This window comes from Triticum urartu, chromosome 1A, assembly GCF_056163025.1.
Source record: "Triticum urartu cultivar PI428250 chromosome 1A, HENAU_Tu73, whole genome shotgun sequence".
In the NCBI taxonomy this organism is placed as follows: domain Eukaryota; kingdom Viridiplantae; phylum Streptophyta; class Magnoliopsida; order Poales; family Poaceae; genus Triticum; species Triticum urartu.
The window spans coordinates 479,094,888-479,113,702 of NC_141873.1; the positions used below are offsets into that span (position 1 = coordinate 479,094,888).

Below are 18,815 nucleotides of genomic sequence, written 5' to 3' on the forward strand. Positions count from 1 at the left end.
AATGGGTGTAAGACAGTTTTGCACGTGCAGAATACTCGATTTAAACTTGACGAGCCTAGCATATGCAGATATGGCCTCGGAACACTGAGACCGAAAGGTCGAATGTGAATCATATAGTAGATATGATCAACATAGAGATGTTCATCATTGAAAACTACTCCATCTCACGTGATGATCGGACATGGTTTAGTTGATGTGGATCACGTGATCATTTATATGACTAGAGGGATGTCTATCTAAGTGAGAGTTCTTAAGTAATATGACTAATTGAACTTTAATTTATCATGAACTTATTCCTGATAGTTTTTGCATATCTATGTTGTTGTAGATCAATGGCCCGTGCTACCGTTCCCTTAAATTTTAGTGTTCCTAGAGAAAGCTAAGTTGAAAGTTGATGATAGCAACTACACGGACATGGTCCATAACTTGAGGATTATCCTCATTGATGCACAGAATAATTACATATTGGAAGCACCGCCAGGTGCAAGGCCAGCTGCAGGAGCAACTCCGGACGTAATGAACGTCTGGCAGACTAAAGCTGATGACTACTCGATAGTTCAGTGTGCCATGCTTTACGGCCTAGAATCGGGACTTCAAAGACGTTTTGAACGTCATGGAGCATATGAGATGTTCCAAGAGTTGAAGTTAATATTTTAAGAAAATGCCCGAGTTGAGAGATATGAAGTCTCCAACAAGTTCTATATATGCAAGATGGAGGACAATAGTTCTGTTAGTGAACACATACTCAGAATGTCTGGGTACCATAACCACTTGACTCACTTGGGAGTTAATCTTCCTGATAATAGAGTCATTGACAGAGTTCTTCAATCACTGCCACCAAGCTATAAAGGCTTCGTGATGAACTATAATATGCAAGGGATGGAAAAGACAATTCTCGAGCTCTTCGTGATGCTAAAGGCTGCGTAGGTAGAATCAAGAAGGAGCATCAAGTGTTGATGGTTAACAAGACCACTAGTTTCAATAAAAATGACAAAGGGAAGAAGGGGAACTTCAAGAAGAATAGCAAGAAAGTTGCTACTCCTGGGAAGAAACCCAAGTCTGGACCTAAGCTTGAAACTGAGTGCTTCTACTGCAAAGGGACTGGTCGCTGGAAGCAGAACTGCCCCAAGTATTTGGCAGATAAGAAGGAGGGCAAAGTGGAAGGTATATTTGATATACATGTTATTGATGTGTACCCTACTAATGCTCGTAGTAGCGCCTAGGTATTTGATACTGGTTCTGTTGCTCATATTTGCAACTCGAAACAGGGGCTACGGATTAAACGAAGATTGGCTAAGGACGAGGTGACGATGCGCGCTGGAAATGGTTCCAAGGTCGATGTGATCGCCATCGGCACGCTACCTCTACATCTACCTTCGGGATTAGTTTTAGACCTGAATAATTGTTATTTGGTGCCAGCGTTGAGCATGAACATTAAATATGGATCTTGTTTGATGCGAGACGGTTATTCGTTTAAATCAGAGAATAATGGTTATTCTATTTATATGAGTAATATCTTACCTTGATGAGTGGTCTATTTTTGTTGAATTTCGATCGTAGTGATACACATATTCATAATATTGAAGTCAAAAGATGCAAAGTTAATAATGATAGTGCAACTTATTTGTGGCACTGTCGTTTAGGTCATATTGGTGTAAAGCGCATGAAGAAACTCCATGCCGATGGGCTTTTGGAATCACTTGATGCTTTCGAACCATGCCTCATGGGCAAGATGACTAAGACTCCGTTCTCCGGAACAATGGAGCGAGCCACTGACTTATAGGAAATAATACATACTGATGTATGCCGTCCGATGAGTGTTGAGGCTCGCGGTGGGTATTGTTATTTTCTGACCTTCACAGATGATCTGAGCAGATATGGGTATATCTACTTAATGAAACATAAGTCTGAAACATTTGAAAAGTTCAAAGAATTTCAGAGTGAAGTGGAAAATCATCGTAACAAGAAAATAAAGTTTCTATGATCTGATCGTGGAGGTGAATAATTGAGTTATGAGTTTGGTCTTCATTTGAAACAATGTGGAATAGTTTCACAATTCACGCCACCCGGAAAACCACAGCGTAATGGTGTGTCTGAACGTCGTAACCGTACTTTATTAGATGTGGTGCGATCTATGATGTCTCTTACCGATTTACCACTATTGTTTTGGGGTTATGCTCTAGAGACGGCTACATTCATGTTAAATAGGGCACCATCTAAATCCGTTGAGAGGGCACCATATGAACTGTGGTTTGGCAAGAAACCTAAGCCGTCGTTTCTTAAAGTTTGGGGCTGCGATGCTTATGCAAAAAAGCTTCAATCTGATAAGCTCGAACCCAAATCGGAGAAATGTGTCTTTATAGGATACCCAAAAGAAACTGTTGGGTACACCTTCTATCACAGATCCGAAGGCAAGATATTCGTTGCCGAGAATGGATCCTTTCTAAAGAAAGAGTTTCTCTCGAAAGAAGTGAGTGGGAGGAAAGTAGAACTTGATGAGATAATTGTACCTTCTCCCGAATTGAAAAGTTGTTCATCACAGAAATCAGTTCCAGTGATGCCTACACCAATTAGTGAGGAAGTTAATGATGATGATCATGAAACTTCAGATCGAGTTATACCGAACCTCGTAGGTCAACCAGAGTACGTTCCGCACTAGAGTGGTACGGTAACCCTGTTTTGGAAGTCATGTTACTAGACCATGATGAACCTACGAACTATGAGGAAGCGATGATGAGCCCAGATTCCGCAAAATGGCTTGAGGCCATGAAATCTGATATGGGATTCATGTATGAGAACAAAGTGTGGACTATGGTTGACTTGCCCGATGATCGGCAAGCCATAGAGAATAAATGGATCTTTAAGAAGAAGACTAACACTGATGGTAATGTTACTATCTACAAAGTTTGACTTGTTGCGAAAGGTTTTCGAAAAGTTCAAGGAGTTGACTACGATGAGACCTTCTCAGCCGTAGCGATGCTTTATTCTGTCCGCATCATGTTAGCAATTACCGCATTTTATGATTATGAAATTTGGCAAATGGACGTCAAAACTGTATTCCTTAATGGATTTCTTAAAGAAGAGTTGTATATGATGCAACCAGAAGGTTTTGTCGATCTTAAGGGTGCTAACAAAGTATGCAAGCCCCACCAATCCATTTATGGACTGGTGCAAGCATCTCAGAGTTGGAATATATGCTTTGATAGTGTGATCAAAGCATATGGTTTTATAAAGACTTTTGGAGAAGCTTGTATTTACAAGAAAGTGAGTGGGAGCTCTGTAGCATTTCTAATATTATATGTGGATGACATATTGTTGATTGGAAATAATAAATAATTTCTGGATATCATAAAAGGATACTTGAATAAGAATTATGAAAGACCTCGGTGAAGCTACTTATATATTAGGCATCAAGATCTATAGAGATAGATCAAGACGCTTAATTGGACTTTCACAAAGCACATACCTTGATAAATTTTTGAAGAAGTTCAAAATGGATCAGTCAAAGAAAGGGTTCTTGCCTGTGTTACAAGGTGTGAAGTTGAGTCAGACTCAATGCCTGACCACTGCAGAAGATAGAGAGAAAATGAAATTCATTCCCTATGCCTTGGCCATAGGTTCTATCATGTATGCAATGCAGTGTACCAGACCTGATGTGTGCCTTGCTATAAGTTTAGCAGGGAGGTATCAAAGTAATCCAGGAGTGGATCACTCAACAGCGGTCAAGAACATTCTGAAATACCTGAAAAGGACTAAGGATATGTTTCTCGTTTATGGAGGTGACAAAGAGCTTGTCGTAAATGTTTACGTCGATGCAAGCTTTGACACTGATCTGGATGACCCAAAGTCACAAACCGGACACGTATTTATATTGAATGGTGCAGCTGTAAGTTGGTGCAGTCCCAAGCAGAGCATCATGGCGGGATCTACGTGTGAAGCAGAGTACATAGCTGCTTCGGAATCATCAAATGAAGATGTCTGGGTGAAGGAGTTCATATCCGATCTAGGTGTAATACCAAGTGCATCGGGTCCAATGAAAATCTTTTGTGACAATACTGGAGCAATTGCCTTAGCGAAGGAATCCAGGTTTCACAAGAGAACCAAACACATCAAGAGACGCTTCAACTCCATCCACGATCAAGTCAATGAGGGAGACATAGAGATTTGCAAAATACATACGGATCCGAATGTTGCAGGCCCGTAAACTAAGCCTCTTCCACGAGCAAAACATGATTAGCACCAAGACTCCATGGGTGTTAGAATCATTGCTGTGTAATCTGGATTATTGACTCTAGTGCAAGTGGGAGACTGAAGGAAATATGCCCTAGAGGCAATAATAAAGTTGTTATTTATATTTCCTTATATCATGCTAAATGTTTATTATTCATGCTAGAATTGTATTAACCGGAAACTTAGTACATGTGTGAATACATAGACAAAACATAGTGTCCCTAGTATGCCTCTACTTGACTAGCTCGTTAATCAAAGATGGTTAAGTTTCCTGACCATAGACATGTGTTGTCATTTGATGACGGGATGGACAAGACCCATTCGTTTGCTTAGCATAATGATCTTTAACTTTTATTGCTATTGCTTTCTTCATGACTTATACATATTCCTCTGACTATGAGATTATGCAACTCCCGAATACCGGAGGAACACCATGTGTTCTATCAAATGTCACAATGTAACTCGGTGATTATAAAGATGCTCTACAGGTGTCTCCAAAGGTGTTTGTTGGGTCGGCATAGATGAAGATTAGGATTTGTCACTCCGAGTATCGTAGAGGTATCTCTGGGCCCTCTTGGTAATTCACATCAATATAAGGCTTGCAAGCAATGTGACTAATGAGTTAGTTGCGGGATGATGCATTACGGAACGAGTAAAGATACTTGCCGGTAACGAGATTGAACTAGGTATGAGGATACCGACGATCGAGTCTCGGGCAAGTAACATACCGATGACAAAAGGAATAACATATATCGTTATTGCGGTTTGACCGATAAAGATCTTCGTAGAATATGTAGGAACTAATATGAGCATCCAGATTCCGCTATTGGTTATTGACTGGAGATGTCTCGATCATGTCTACATAGTTCTCGAACCCGTAGGGTCCGCAGGCTTAACGTTCGATGACGATTTGTATTATGAGTTATGTGTTTTTGGTGACCGAAGTTTGTTCGGAGTCCCGGGTGAGATAAAGGACATGACGAGGAGTCTCGAAATAGTCGAGAGGTAAAGATTGATATATTGGACGATGATATTCGGACACCGAAATGGTTTCAGAAAAGTTCGGGTATATTTTGGAGTACCGAGGGGTTACCGGAACCCCCGAGGACGTATTGGGCCTACATGGGCCTTAGTGGAGAGAGAGGGGAGGCCGCAAGGGGTGGCGCGCGCCCCCTCCAAGGGAGTCCGAATAGGACAAGGAGGAGGGGGCGTGACCCCCTTTCCCTCTCCCTCTCCCTCTCCTTCCTTTTCCCCTCCTATGAGAAAGGAAAAAGGGGGGATCCTACTAGGAGTGGAGTCCTAGTAGGACTCCCCCCATGGCGCGCCACCTTGGTGGCCGGCCTCCTCCTCCCCTCCTTTATATACGGGGGCAGGGGGCACCCCATAGCACATCAATTGGTCTCTTAGCCGTGTGCGGTGCCCCCCTTCACAGTTTACTCCTCCGGTCATAGCGTCGCAGTGCTTAGGCGAAGCCCTACGCAGATCACATCACCATCACCATCACCATCACCATGACCATGCCATCGTGCTGACGAAACTCTCCCTCGACCCTCTGCTGGATTAAGAGTTCGTGGGACGTCATCGAGCTGAACGTGTGCTAAATTCGAAGGTGCCATACGTTCGGTACTATATCAGTTGGATCGTGAAGACTTTCGACTACATCAACCGCGTTAACCTAAAGCTTCCGCTTTCGGTCTACAAGGGTACGTAGACACACTCTCCCCCTCTCGTTGCTATGCATCTCCTAGATAGATCTTGCGTGATCGTAGGAATTTTTTTTGAAATTGTATGCTACGTTCCCCAACACAAGGACCTACCAATGATGGTATGTGGCCTTAGGTAGGCCCCATATGATGGGTTCTTGACCCTACCTATAATAGGTGACCTCATCATTATCCCCCTAATCGGTTGAGGTTTTGTAGGACAAGCGGACCGATCCTTCGGTTAAGTCCGAGTGCTTCGGGGGCTTGGAATACGTCTCTGAATCGTGGTTTGTTGATCCTTAGACGAAAACACAACGGGTTCTGGACTATAAGTTTTCCCGGATGACCGAGTATCGTTGATCGCCAAGAAAAACCTGATGGCATTCATTTGTCTCCCAGAGGAGATAGGCTTGGGGCCCGAGTGAGGGCATGCCATTACAACTCGAGTGGCGACGTCGACGCATGGTCTGATTCTCCGGAGAGATGTCATTCCTTATCCCAGGGGAACACCCGCGCAAGCCTTCTATGAGTCCAGATTTACGAGCCATGCACCTTGGAGCGTAATGAAAGGGCCAAGTCAACCCACGGAGGGCCGTCAAGCTCGCCTCATAGCAATCCTGAAGAAGACTTCAGTCAGATGTTTAAGGTGGTCGAGTGCATTGGTCCCCGCGGAGGGTGGTCAGTCGGACTGACGTGAGTCCTTTAGGAATGGAAAAGCGGGCAATCAATCAGATCGATTTTCTCCGAAAATCTTGCGATTTGGATTTTTGCGTGCGTGCATGGAAGCGGTAACGACGTGCGTTAGTGGTGAAAGTGGGGCCATGGCGCCTCAATATTCGCCCACGAAATCCGCCACATGCCGCGGCTCCTCTGCGCGACGCCCCGTTGCGAGTGCCGTCGATCCAGAGATCAACGGCGCAAGATCTGGTATGTGATTTTGTCTAAGATATAAAAGTTTGGGGGACCAAGGCCAGAATCCCAGATCCCCTTCTCTCTTCCTCGGGTCCTCCGTTTCCTCTCCCCACTCGAGCGCAAAGAGCACCCGAATCCATAGCGAAAGACTCCACGGCCAAGGCAGAGAAGGCGAAGAAGGGTGGGAAGGCCTCCTCCTCAGGATCCGGCGCAATCGCTAGAGGCGCGTCAGGGGATTGGATCCCTTCGCGCATCTAGGCTAAGCGGCTGGAGGACCTTGCTGCGGAGGGGCTGCTCCTGCAGGGAGGATGGCGCCGTCCGAAGGCGAGGGAGATCGAGCCAGCGCCGCAGGAGGACGAGCGCGTCCTGCTTGTCACCCACATCGACAGGCGATTCTCGATGCCTCCCCATCCTTTCTTCTGGTCTTTCCTCGAGTACTTCAGTGCACAGCTCCATCATCTTCCCCCAAATGCAGGCATCTACCTCTCAACCTTCATCTCCCTCTGCGAGAATTTCCTCAACTGTCATTCCCATTGGGGCCTCTTCAAACACATCTTCACTTGCCGGTCAATGATTGCCAAAAAGGATTCACCGACTGGTGCCAAGACCAATGCCACCCAGCTGTGCAGAGGCCTGGGGATCCAAGTCCGGGGAGGGAGTGCCTCCCCGAAGATGAGCTTCCCCAATTCCGGCAAGCGGTGGCAGAGAATTTGGTTCTACTGCAGGGACGTCCCCGGTGCCAACAGCCAGTCGGGTCTCCCGCCGTACTCGACGGTGAGGGTGAGGGATCCTGAGTCTCTCTTTGTGATGAAGGAGGAGAAGACAGAGGTCAGCATCCTGGTCGGTCCCCTAGTTGGGGTTGTGAATGCCGGCGTGAATGGTATGGATCTGCTGGAGACCTTTCTCACACGGCGGATCCAGCCGCTGCAGGCCAGGGCCCACCCCATGTGGCTGTATGAGAGGCCGAGTGATCCCACTCGGGTGCATCCGGAGGAGCTCGCCGAGAAGGACATGGGGGCCAAGATCAAGGCCATCACTTGCGCCCGAGACAACCCGCGGGGAGCTCGGTTGGTTCCTGCCTACTCCAAAGATCTGCCGCCAGTCGAGGTAAGCATCTTCTGCTCAGTCGGCATGTCAATATGTTGTTTCTTGTGCTCTGATGCATGTGTTGCGCTGTGTTTGTTCCTCCCAGGATTTCCAAAACATGATCTCTGATATCCCGGTGGTTGACCGATCGCCCGAGGATGTGACGAGTTACACCGAGCGCCATTACTCGAAGGGGACCGACGACGACGACGAGAGCGACGAGGACGAGAGATCTGAGGACGGCGAGGAAGCCGAGTCCTCTATTTCTTACGAGGCTCTGAAAGAACCCCGTTCCAAAGCGATGCACGATCCAAGTGGCAAGGAGGGAGGAGCGAGCAGCCGACTGCTTCGGGGCAGACGACCCGTAGCTTAAAGCGTGCGCGTACAGAAGCAGAAAGCTCCGCAGAGAAGCAGCCCAAGCAACCCAAGAAGATCGCCTCGAAGCCTCGAAAGACTGCGGTGCCTCGAATCAAGGTGACGGTGTCGGTGGCTTCGACGTAAGTGTTCTTGCCAATTATTGTTGTCTTGACTCGGCTGAACGAAATCCCAGCTAACCGTCGAGTGTTGTTGAACTTCATAGTAACGAGACCTCGACGACATCGGTGGATCCGAATGCTCCTAAGCAGGACCAAGGTGACGTTGATGCAGCTGATGCCACCACTTCTTCCAAAGGTATTCTCGCGCCGACTGGCTATGGTGTCAAAAACTTATCCAACAGATCTGCATTAATTTCTCCGACTCATATGTTCGTGCAGCTCCACCCGAGGTCATACAGCTGGATGACGATGAGAGGGTCGGCCTGCCTAACCTAGAGGCTGACAAGGAGAAGGCGCCTGTCGACGACGTGGCCATGCAGGAGGCCTCCCCTCGCCGAGTGTAACGCGCTTCGCCGGTGAAGACCACCGCGAAGGTCACGGGGCCGAGTCCTTTGGCTCAGAGTAGCTCGGTGCCCGTGACCGCTATGATTCCGGCTACGAGGCCTGCGCCAACACCTCCATCAACCTCCGGCACCACTTTTCCCCTGTACCACGTCCCTGAAGGCCAAGTGGGGGCGAGCAAGGAGGCTTTGATCCAGGCGGGGCTGATGTGCAGCCTGTTGAAGGACGCCTATGACGCCAGCGAGGCGCTGCAGACCAACGTTCGAGTAAGCACCATTGTGAGTAAGATTTTCAGTCAAAGTTTCTGAATTTTCAGTTTCTTTCTCCATGATAGGGTTTCTGTCAATGTGTTTGCGTAGGGCACACCCACTAGATGCGAGGCTCCTGCTGGCTGAAAAAAGTACAACCTCCCATGTTTGTCTTCGGTTTGAAGGGGAAATCGCGTTCGGACCGCTCTGCAGACCAATACAGACCCGCGATTGATGGATTCCATGGTCCGGACAACACGATACAAACGGATGCGGGAGGTGTACGAATCCGCCTTGGAGATGCCCTTACGATGACTCTTTTTGTCGGAGTTATTGGCCACGGGTAGCCTCATCTGCCTCCCATGGAACTTCAAGACATCGGGGCTGACTGCGCCCCTCCAATGTCAAAACTTAATCGCCGCCTTCTTGTGACCGGCCGGTTCAAGCAGCCGGCTCCCAGAAGACGGTGGACCCAGAAGAGGGCCACGAGCTGGGCCGCCTCCTAGCAGGCGGCCTCCAGAGAGGCCGGCTCCTGGCAGGCAGTCCCAAGCACCCTCAAAGTCTGAGCCCCCATGAATACGATAAGACGAGGCGTGGCTACAGAGAAGCCTGCCACCCTCGAATCCAGGGCGAGTCATGGCTACAGTGCGCCGTACCGGCTGGTGATCTCCCGCACGGCGCGGCACTGTAGCTCTTTCGCCCATGACATCACTCAAGACAGAGGGGGCCCAGCCCCCACGACGGGCTGTCGGTACGGCCTGCGGGCGGCGGGCCCTACCAGCCCATGAGAAGCCAGAAGGCGGCAAGCTCAGCCAGCCGGCTCAGGGTGAGGCCGGCTTCCAGAAGGCGGCCCTCCCCCCTCCTAAGAGTTTGTGCACCATCAACCAGAAGAGACGGGGAATGGCTACAGTGAACAACCGCCAGGCGGCGAAACTGTAGCCATGCCTTCCCCGGCAAAGCAAGTGTCATTAGAAGCACGACTAAAGTGATGAGCAGCTGGCAAGACCCGCAAGCGGCGGGCGCGGCCTGTCGGCCAAGTACAAGACAGCCGGTGGGGTCCACCAGTCGGCGGGCCCCAGCAGTCAGCGGAGAAGCTGGCCACAAGAGACACTCACGGCCTGGGCCTACGCTCGGCCAGCTTACCATTGTACCCCTGGGGGTAGGCCTATATAAACCCCCCAGGGCACCCATCCAAAGGGTTCAGACTCTTAGAGAAACACACACATAGAGAGGGAGCTAGGGCTAGCCTTGTTCTACTTCCTCCTCTAGAGAAACAACTCTAGGAGCAACCTTGTAGCCACTCTTGTTGAGTTAGTGACCATGCGGAGACCCTGCAGAGCAGGACTAGGGGTGTTATCTTTTAGGAGAGCCCCGAACCTGGGTAAGATCCGTCGGCGTGCATGTCTTCGCCTCATCCCGTTTCCTGGCACCGGCGACGTCTTACTAGCCCCCTTCATGATAAGCCATCATTTGGCATATGTCGCACGACACCCCCGACACTTTTGTTGTGCACAACCACCGCAGCCTTCATATGCATCCATAAGACGATCGCCGATACAGCGGCTCTTCAAGACTAGCTATCTCCAAACAAATGGACGAACAGCTGTGCCTTGTTGCGTGGTGTGTTGCTTTCGCTCATCAAAGTAACAATGAAACGACACGGCAGGCCATCGACTTATCACCGGTAGCCATGATTCGGCATCTACCATCAGGCAGGCTTATAGTGTGTTCTTTCTACTTTCTAGGGGGTTGAGGCTTGGATGTGTGCTTGTCATTACCAGACATGGGAGATCTCTAGGATTGGATCGCATGCAAAGTCACCTCGATGCCGTCGACGACGTACTAGCACAGTTGTATCTTGCTTGCAGGCCGATCGCCCGGCACAGGTCATAGACTGTTAACGGTACGCGCCCGCGTGTAGCAGCGATACGTCTAGTCTCCATAGCCATGAATGAGCTCATGAGAAGATCTGTAGAGGCAGAGATATGGCTTGTCCGTGCATGCAGACAGGAAATCCTGTCCTGCATGCAAGAAGGCGATGCGAAATCTTGTCCTTGCCGAGGGCAGCTGCAGCCGTCGCCTCGTCCACGCTCAGCTGCAGCTGACGCACGGATGACTGGCCAGCAGTCCTCGATCTAGATTTGGTTCCTGCGAATGTTTATCTACACGACCCTGTAGCAAGGTCGATGGTTTCGTGTGGCCCGTTTGCGCCCGGCATGCATGGGATTCAGATTTTTAAACGGCGCGTCGAGGGAGGCAAACGGGCCACGCGTTGCTGCATGCCGCTACGCTGGTAGCAGTACGTACGGCCGAGTGAGTTGGACTGATGGCGCTGCGCCAGTGCTAGCACGCTGTGGAGCTCGTAGTGCCACAGGGCTGCTCCTGCCCAAGTTGTATCATCTGTCGGGCATTCAATGGACACCGTCACACGTTCTTGTTGGATCGGCTTGGCCCGATCTCTCGCAGCACGATGAACTCAACTGAATTCGATCCATGAACTCCGCAAGAACTCGTAAAGCAAGAGGCACCGTATCTCTCCGTTAGGGTAACTAGAGTAGTATATAGTGATATCAAGTGTTGGATCCGAGGCAGTCGCATTCGGCAATGATCTGGCGACGTTCACCGAGCACGGCCGATCGATCGCCTCACGATCATTGTGCTTCCACTCGAAGAAACCAGCAGCGCACGGGCATGTGATATGCATGCATGCACGCGTGCGCGCTCGCGCGTGTACGGAAAAAGGGCGGGCGCGACGCGACGCGACGTCGCACGCCGCGAAAAGAAGCCACCGTGGAATGGATCGCGACCGGAAGGGGCGGTGCACCACCGGAGCCCCGCCGCCGCTGGGCGACGCCCGGACGTGGCCGTGCGTGCGTGCGTGCGTCGCCAAGACCACCGCACGTCCAGCACGGTCCACATCACGTCGCGTCACCGGCACAAAGCTACACCGGAGACACGCACCGGGATATCGATCGGAAAAAAAGGCGACGTCTGCGGTGGTTAACCAACGAATCGCGCTCGATCAACATCGACGTTACCTACTCCTAAACACAGCACGTATACTCTCCTACGTGTCATCATTCAGCTTTTGATTTATTTTACAGGCCGAGACTGACTTCAGAATGAGCGGCCGAATTTTGCTTTCCAGGGTTTTGAGTTTGGGCTTGGTTGGGACTGGGCTAGGGCTATAGCCCATCATAGGGTAATTGACCTGCCGAAAATATGAACGGCCTGGCAGAAACTTGGTTCTTATCTTTATATCCTTCTCCTTGGTGCACCTAGAAAGTTGGTGCTTTTCTTGTGCCGGAATGGGAACTTCCCTGTGCACCTGGACGGTCTCTGCCTCTGCAGATGAGATTGGTTATCCTTTTCAAAAAGAATTCTTTCTCTCCCGCAGAGGCTCTCTCGAAGAAGACCGATGATTGATCTCAAAGACACAGTGAGGAAAACGACCCGTGCTTACTTCGAGACTACGTTTGGCACCACGAACGGAGCAATCACTCAAGAAACAGTTAAGAGAAATCGCCAAATTCACGCAACGTTTTCTTGGCCACTGACGACCCTACTTCTGAAGTACTACGTACGTGCGATCCAAGCCTCTGAATCTCCCAACTTCCGATCAAAGACAGTACAGTTGAAAAACCACCGGTGTTTACTTCCGGACTACGCTTTGCACCATGGACTGAGCAATTACTCAAGAAACAATTAAGAAAAATCGCCAATCTACGCAACGCTTTTGGTCACTTCACTCGACCCTACTTCACAAGTAGGCTACCTGTGAGGTGCGTGCGATTCAAGTCTCTGAACTTCAATTGACAGGTGAACGAACAGCACGGGGAAAGCGAAGTGCTCCGGCATCTGCTGAAGCTGAGCGACAACTGATTGGGACGCATTTCGCACGGTGTATACACGTTAAACAAACGAATCCTCCCAACCAGCGCGACCGATCACTGATAGTGAGACGGCTGTTCCCGTATCACCAGCCCCCGTGCTATTTTCTCCCCGGCCCAACCGCCTGAAAGCAATGTGCATTCGGTCAGTCAGGTGCGGTGCGGTTGGTGCGACCTAACAGCCTGACACTGGCGAACGTAGCAACGACCGCTCAGCCAACGCGAGTCCAAATCACACTGCGTGCGTCGCTTCAAGTGTACTGCAGTCGACGGCGACGCCGTTGCCGGCGGCCGGCATTGCAGTCCATATACTGCAAAATACTAGTACTGTAGTAGTCAGTACAGTACCAAACATCAATTTATAGGTCGCCTGCTTGTGCTCGGCCGGTTGCAACTTCTAACAGACAAGAATGAGATGGCGGTTCAGGTGCCACAAAGGATTCGAATGTGATACGAATACATGGCACAACGAGGACACCATTTTATTCATGAATATATATCTGTACATATGCTACTGTACATCTCTGCCCGGCCAAGATGGTAAGGAACCTGTGCTCGAGGTCGAAGCGGAGGCGGCGGCGGTTCCCGTTTACAGAAGCAGTTCATGCCGAGCAGCGTTGCTGCTGCCGCCGCGCCGGTTGCACAAGCTCCAGTGGGGCGAGACCTGAGCTCGTAAACCTTACTGGGTTCCTCTATCTTCACTAGACACTGTTCCTATCGGCTGTAAGAATGTTCCCAAACTACATACATACCGGACTCGACAAGTGGTAAGCATAACTAGAGGGGCATGTACAGAGTATACACAAGGAGGAGACTGGAGGGTGGTGAGCAGTCTATGGAGAGCCGACCGGGAGTTTACGCGACAACTTCGTCCCGTTTTTTCCAGTCAAGGACACCTGCAATGCATCACTGACAATCAGTGCTAAAATTTACGACTGCCTTCGAAAACCATGTCCTTGAATGCACAAACATACAGTAGCCCAAAGAAACAGACTGAGAAGTATCATATTTTTCAGTTGTTTAAGGGGGGCTGTCATATTTTTCGAGTTCTCCTAGTAGACATATGCAACAGGTTGAAGCTGGTAAGACCCAAAGCATGAGAGCATAACAAAAACAACTAAATCTTCTGTTAGAAAATAGCCCTACCAAAAGAATGTCCTCATCGGTTCCAAAGGATTTGCGGGCCTCATCTAAACTTTTCATGGGCACCATTTCACGCTTTCTGGAAGAATAAAAAAAGTGAGTGATATTCTGTCATGGACATAAAGTTCAAGCAGAGAACAGTTAAGATATAAGTTTGATATTGATTTTTGGCTCATAGTATTATTTGCCAATCAGGCTCAGGCCGCCATGAAGCACAAAATTAGCTCAAAGCAGGTCATTATCCTTAGTTTACACAACCTTTATGTTGCTGCGACACAACTAAGTATCCTCTCTTGTAAGTTTCTATCCCAGCTCAAACAACAGGCTACTTCTGCAGGGTTAGTTACCTACTAACATACTTTGCATAAATTACATTTATGGAGAAGATAACAAGCGATATCCATAGTTAAGTGGCATACAGAGTATTCATCAACCATATTTATGTGTAAGATGAAAAAAAAAGGAAACCGTTTAAGAACCAAGAGTACAAGGTACCTTGAACTGGCTGGATCCCTTATCTCAAACTCGCAAGCATCAGCATCATAGCCACATATTACAACATAATGCCCTGCAAAGGGGAACAATATTCACCAGGTTTATTACATTGACAAAAACTACAACTTAGCTAGTAGAGGTATCCCTTAATTAACCTTAAGCTCTTAAAAAATAGGGTCAAAAGTCATAGCAGGCAAGAACAGTCGTATAGCCAGCATTTCTTTGTAATAATAAGTAACGAATTTGATAATTCCACGAATTTCTATGAGTATAAGTGCCTTTGGCCCTGGCTTCTAGCCATATAAGCACTCTCATTGATGTTTATAGCAGTGATAGCAGTGCAGTGAACATAGGAATGGCAAACACACCCTCAACAAGAAGTTTGGGTTTCATGTTTCTAACAGGGAGAAAACTATGTGGATTCTTGTGGCTCTGGCGGTTTGCTTTACATATAAAGCGGGGCGAAAGCCTTTTTCGGTAACAGGCAAGAAAACAAAACGATATTTGGGTCGCCAATTGGCACGAATAGTATGCTAATTCACATCATGGCATCAGGCATTTAGTTTCTACAGATTCAACGATATTCGTGCCAATTGAACTATTAAAGTTAAAGGCTGATTAGTAGAAGTTTCGGGCCACTATCAACCTTACGACAGTATGAGATTAAGAAATTAGATAAGCAGAAAATGAAGACTATGGAAACTAAAATAGAAGACACTGGTCTTGGTTCATGTACTGGAAAATACTTCTTACAGAAACAAAAGGTAATGTACCCCTGAAAGAAAGGAAAATAGTGACTAACCCATGTAATCTGAATCCTCGTCAAACTGTTGCATATCATGCACATCATTCATCCAAGAGGAACTGCATCCAAAAGTCATTATCGCACTGTCAATGTACGTTTCAGATAATGTTGGATTGATTACTCTCAATTGGACACCCTAATTTTTCTCTTCAAATTTTAGGATGAAGCAATTTGCAGAGAGATACATGGGTACAGCTATAAAACATATCACCAGTGATCATTTGTACTGTTTAACTGCTTAATGACCTAATGCCACATAATGTGCCATCATTGCAGAAGATATTAAACTGACAATCATCTGACGGTGGTTCATAGAAAAGTGGAATATTCAAGTGATATCAGAGTTGGATTTGAATCGACAAGTCATACTGATGGGCAGGTCATCACAACAAGTATATCGACCAAAACTACTTATTAGTTTAACTGCTTAAGGAACATCCTACGCCATGGATGATTCCAAATGACAGAGCAAAATATAAAATGTTTATATTATTAGTAAGAAGAGGTGAAACTACAAGGATAAATATTCCATAGCAGACAGAAAAAAAATCTTACTTTAACTTTGATTTATCCACTAGAGCAATTGCAATGCAGTGCCCAGATAAGATTAGAAAAGCAATATCATACGCACTGATGGATCTGCGCTGAGAAAAACCATAAATTGCAAAAACTTAAAACCAGTACGAGAAGTAGATGGAATAAATAATTTTATGATGTCTGTTTTGTGAGCGTACTTGAATACTGATTCCAGCATCAAGTGCTTTGCCAAACAGCTCATCCACTCTGTCAATGTCTTCTTGCAATTGCTCCTATCATATTGATAATTTTGAAAACATTATTAAAGCAAATATCAGAAGAATCGCTACAGCAGCAAGTTGCAATACCTACCCTATAAAAGGTTTCTGCAGAATACTGCGGATTTGCTCCAATAGTCACAGTAAAGAACGAAAAATTAACTGAAAACTTGTGTAACAGATATGCTAAGTCGACTGTCCAGACGCTGCAAAAATAACCCAAAATGTTAGTATACCAGGATATGAACTTTGAGAATTCAAATAATCAATTCAGCTAACCCGTAACACGGATGTGCGTTAACATTTTGTTTTGAGTGTACTTGCTATAAACAAATTCTATTTGGATGTGCACAGTATACCTGCTACTGATCTCTGTATTATTTAAACATTTGTACGTTTAAAATGTTTTATTAGCTTATGCTGAAGACGGTGGTTACTATCTCCGTGCAGCAACAAAACCTATCACAGCTCCGCTCCAGATAACATCCGACAAACAAATAATATAGCTCATGCAATCATGTTGAACAGTTTCTATTTAAAAAACCATGTTGTACATTAGTGGGAGATAAACCTATAAAGCTGGGACAAATAGTTCAGTGCTACATGACAGCAGGACACCGAATCTGGTTCCCTCCTTTCATAATGTAGGTCTGATTCTCAGTATAGTTCTTTAGGTATTACTTCGATTTCAAAGAACAGATACATCACCAATTCATGTTTAGCTGTTCAATACTCCATCTATAGTAATGTTTGTAGCTTGATGGATGGCTTGGTAACCAACCGTTTATTAGTTCAGAATTAGTTAAGGATTCCCTGGCCCTTCTAGATAAACCTTCATGGTGTGACAGTACCTTTTTTCCTCTGCAAAGCAACTCATGTGTTTTGTCTGACAGTTAGCTGCCGCAAGCACCACTATTTAGACAAATATATTCCACAACCCAACAATTATTGCTAGCTACTCCCTCTGTAAATTAATATAAGAGCGTTTAGATCACTAAACACTCTTATATTAGTTTACGGAGGGAGTACTTAGCTTTGTGTTTGGCCTTTAAACACACTACTACGTTCATAAAACAACTCAAAGTACTACGGCACGGCTAAATTAATATTCCTCCAGGTTACCAGGTATCACCGCCACTGGCTCAAACAAGAATTGAAGCAGTACGGCGCAGCTAGTTTCTTAATGAACCCAAATTTTCAAGTGCTAAATGGGATACCTTGTGGTGCGGCAGAGCTTCTCGAGTTCGGCAATGCCGTGGCAGCAATCAAGGCCCAGGGTCCTGAGCACCATGAGCACGCAGGCGAGGCCGCAGTCCCAGGTGAAGGCCTGCTGCACGTGAGGGACCTGGATGGAAGCAGCAGCAAAGCAACCGTAATGTCAATCGAGAGGACTGAATGCCGCGCGGCGATTCAAGAATCGCTACATGTACTACACGAGAGTCGCGCAGTGATAATGATATGATATAAAACAATAAAGAGAGAGGCGGGAGGGGGGGGCTGACATCGATGAAGTAGGATCGGCGTGCTAGCGGGATTCGGCCGTCGGGGGGCGGCGGCGCGCCCGGGCCGTCGCCGTCGCCGGCGTCGTCTCCCGGCACCCTGAACAACCTGTCGGAGATGAAGCAGAGGGGCCACATGACATCATCAACCGCCGGAGGGGCCAGCAGGCCGTCACCCGGACCGGGCAAGAATCGTGCCAGGTTCAGGGCAGAGAATTCTTGGCCTCGCCGGCCGTTGAGACCCCGACGAGGAGGAGGAAGAGCGGCTCGGGTAAAGCCGCGAAGAGAAGACGCGGGGCGCGTGGCGGTGCGGTGGGGGTGACGGGGTGGGAATCGCGGGTTCGGAATGATTGGGTTGGCTGGGCTGGAGGATCGATTATAAAGGAGAAGCGGGGAGGGAGGGAGGGGCGGCGGCGGCTGGCACGGACGGGCACCAGAAGAATCGGCGGGGTGGGAACGGGGGAGCGGCGCCTTTATAACGGCCCGCTCCTCTCCGGAAGCTGCCGCCTTTTTTAGGTGCCGCGCGAGGCCAAGCTGGAGTGAGGAGGCGGAGGCGGAGGGGGCGGGGATTGGAAGGGGGGGAGGGGGACGAGGACGAACGGCGTCGTGGGAGGCGCGTATTGGGGACGGAGTACGTAGTACGTACGTTGTTTGCCGCGACGGGACGGGACGGGACGCGATGGCAATCATGCGGTGGTTGCCGGATGCGCCGAGGCCTGGGGGGTGGGGGTGGGGGTGGGAGAGGGGCGCGTGCGTGTCTTAAACGCTGGATTGACCCGAGCCGCCGAGTTGGCTGCCTGCCCTGCCCTGCCCTCGTCGGCCATTTGCGGTGCGGTGGGCGACCCGGTCGGGCTGGCTGGCTGGGGCCACGGCCCACGACACGGGCGTGGCGGTGGCGGTGGGGCCCACTTGCCAGACTGGACTTGGGGAGAATGGTCAATGGCTACTGGTTTTTGCTCGATTTGCACAACCCCTCTACCCATTTTTAGACGCAATGTTGGCATCTACTAGTACTAGATTAATTTAACGCTGAAAATGCCATTCTTGGTGTAATTCCATGCAGGGTAATCAGTAGTGCCCGGGCCACCTACAGCGATCTGAGCTATATCATATGCATCCGAGTCCGAAAACA

At 48.3% G+C, this 18,815-nt stretch overlaps 2 protein-coding genes across 2 annotated transcripts; one reads left to right on the top strand and one right to left on the bottom strand.

Annotated features, from left to right (window-relative positions):
• Positions 1-7,517: 7,517 nt before the first annotated feature.
• On the top strand, positions 7,518-8,811 carry LOC147991789 (uncharacterized). The gene is made up of 3 exons (XM_087538817.1): positions 7,518-7,952; positions 8,038-8,248; positions 8,687-8,811. The coding sequence occupies exons 1-3, from the start codon at positions 7,518-7,520 to the stop codon at positions 8,809-8,811; spliced, it is 771 nt and encodes a 256-aa protein (XP_087394943.1).
• Positions 8,812-13,408: 4,597 nt separating this feature from the next.
• LOC125520307 (guanylyl cyclase 1) lies at positions 13,409-18,272 on the bottom strand. Its single transcript, XM_048685204.2, has 9 exons — positions 17,687-18,272; positions 17,402-17,529; positions 16,279-16,390; positions 16,125-16,199; positions 15,946-16,034; positions 15,388-15,449; positions 14,586-14,658; positions 14,094-14,169; positions 13,409-13,843 (listed from the first exon to the last, which is right to left on the bottom strand). The coding sequence occupies exons 1-9, from the start codon at positions 17,819-17,821 to the stop codon at positions 13,781-13,783; spliced, it is 813 nt and encodes a 270-aa protein (XP_048541161.1). The 5' UTR covers positions 17,822-18,272; the 3' UTR covers positions 13,409-13,780.
• Positions 18,273-18,815: the final 543 nt, after the last annotated feature.

Bases quoted from the DNA above. Each gene is read 5' to 3' on its own strand.
- LOC147991789 (XM_087538817.1), top strand. From the start codon at position 7,518: ATGAGCTTCCCCAATTCCGGCAAGCGGTGGCAGAGAATTTGGTTCTAC. The intron at 7,953-8,037 runs GTAAGCATCTTC...TGTTCCTCCCAG, and splicing joins AAGATCTGCCGCCAGTCGAG to GATTTCCAAAACATGATCTC. The intron at 8,249-8,686 runs GCAAGGAGGGAG...ATGTTCGTGCAG, and splicing joins AGCGATGCACGATCCAAGTG to CTCCACCCGAGGTCATACAG.
- LOC125520307 (XM_048685204.2), bottom strand. From the start codon at position 17,821: ATGTGGCCCCTCTGCTTCATCTCCGACAGGTTGTTCAGGGTGCCGGGA. The intron at 16,200-16,278 runs GTAGGTATTGCA...TCAATATGATAG, and splicing joins CTGCAGAAACCTTTTATAGG to GAGCAATTGCAAGAAGACAT. The intron at 14,170-14,585 runs GTACCTTGTACT...TTATTCTTCCAG, and splicing joins AGGGATCCAGCCAGTTCAAG to AAAGCGTGAAATGGTGCCCA.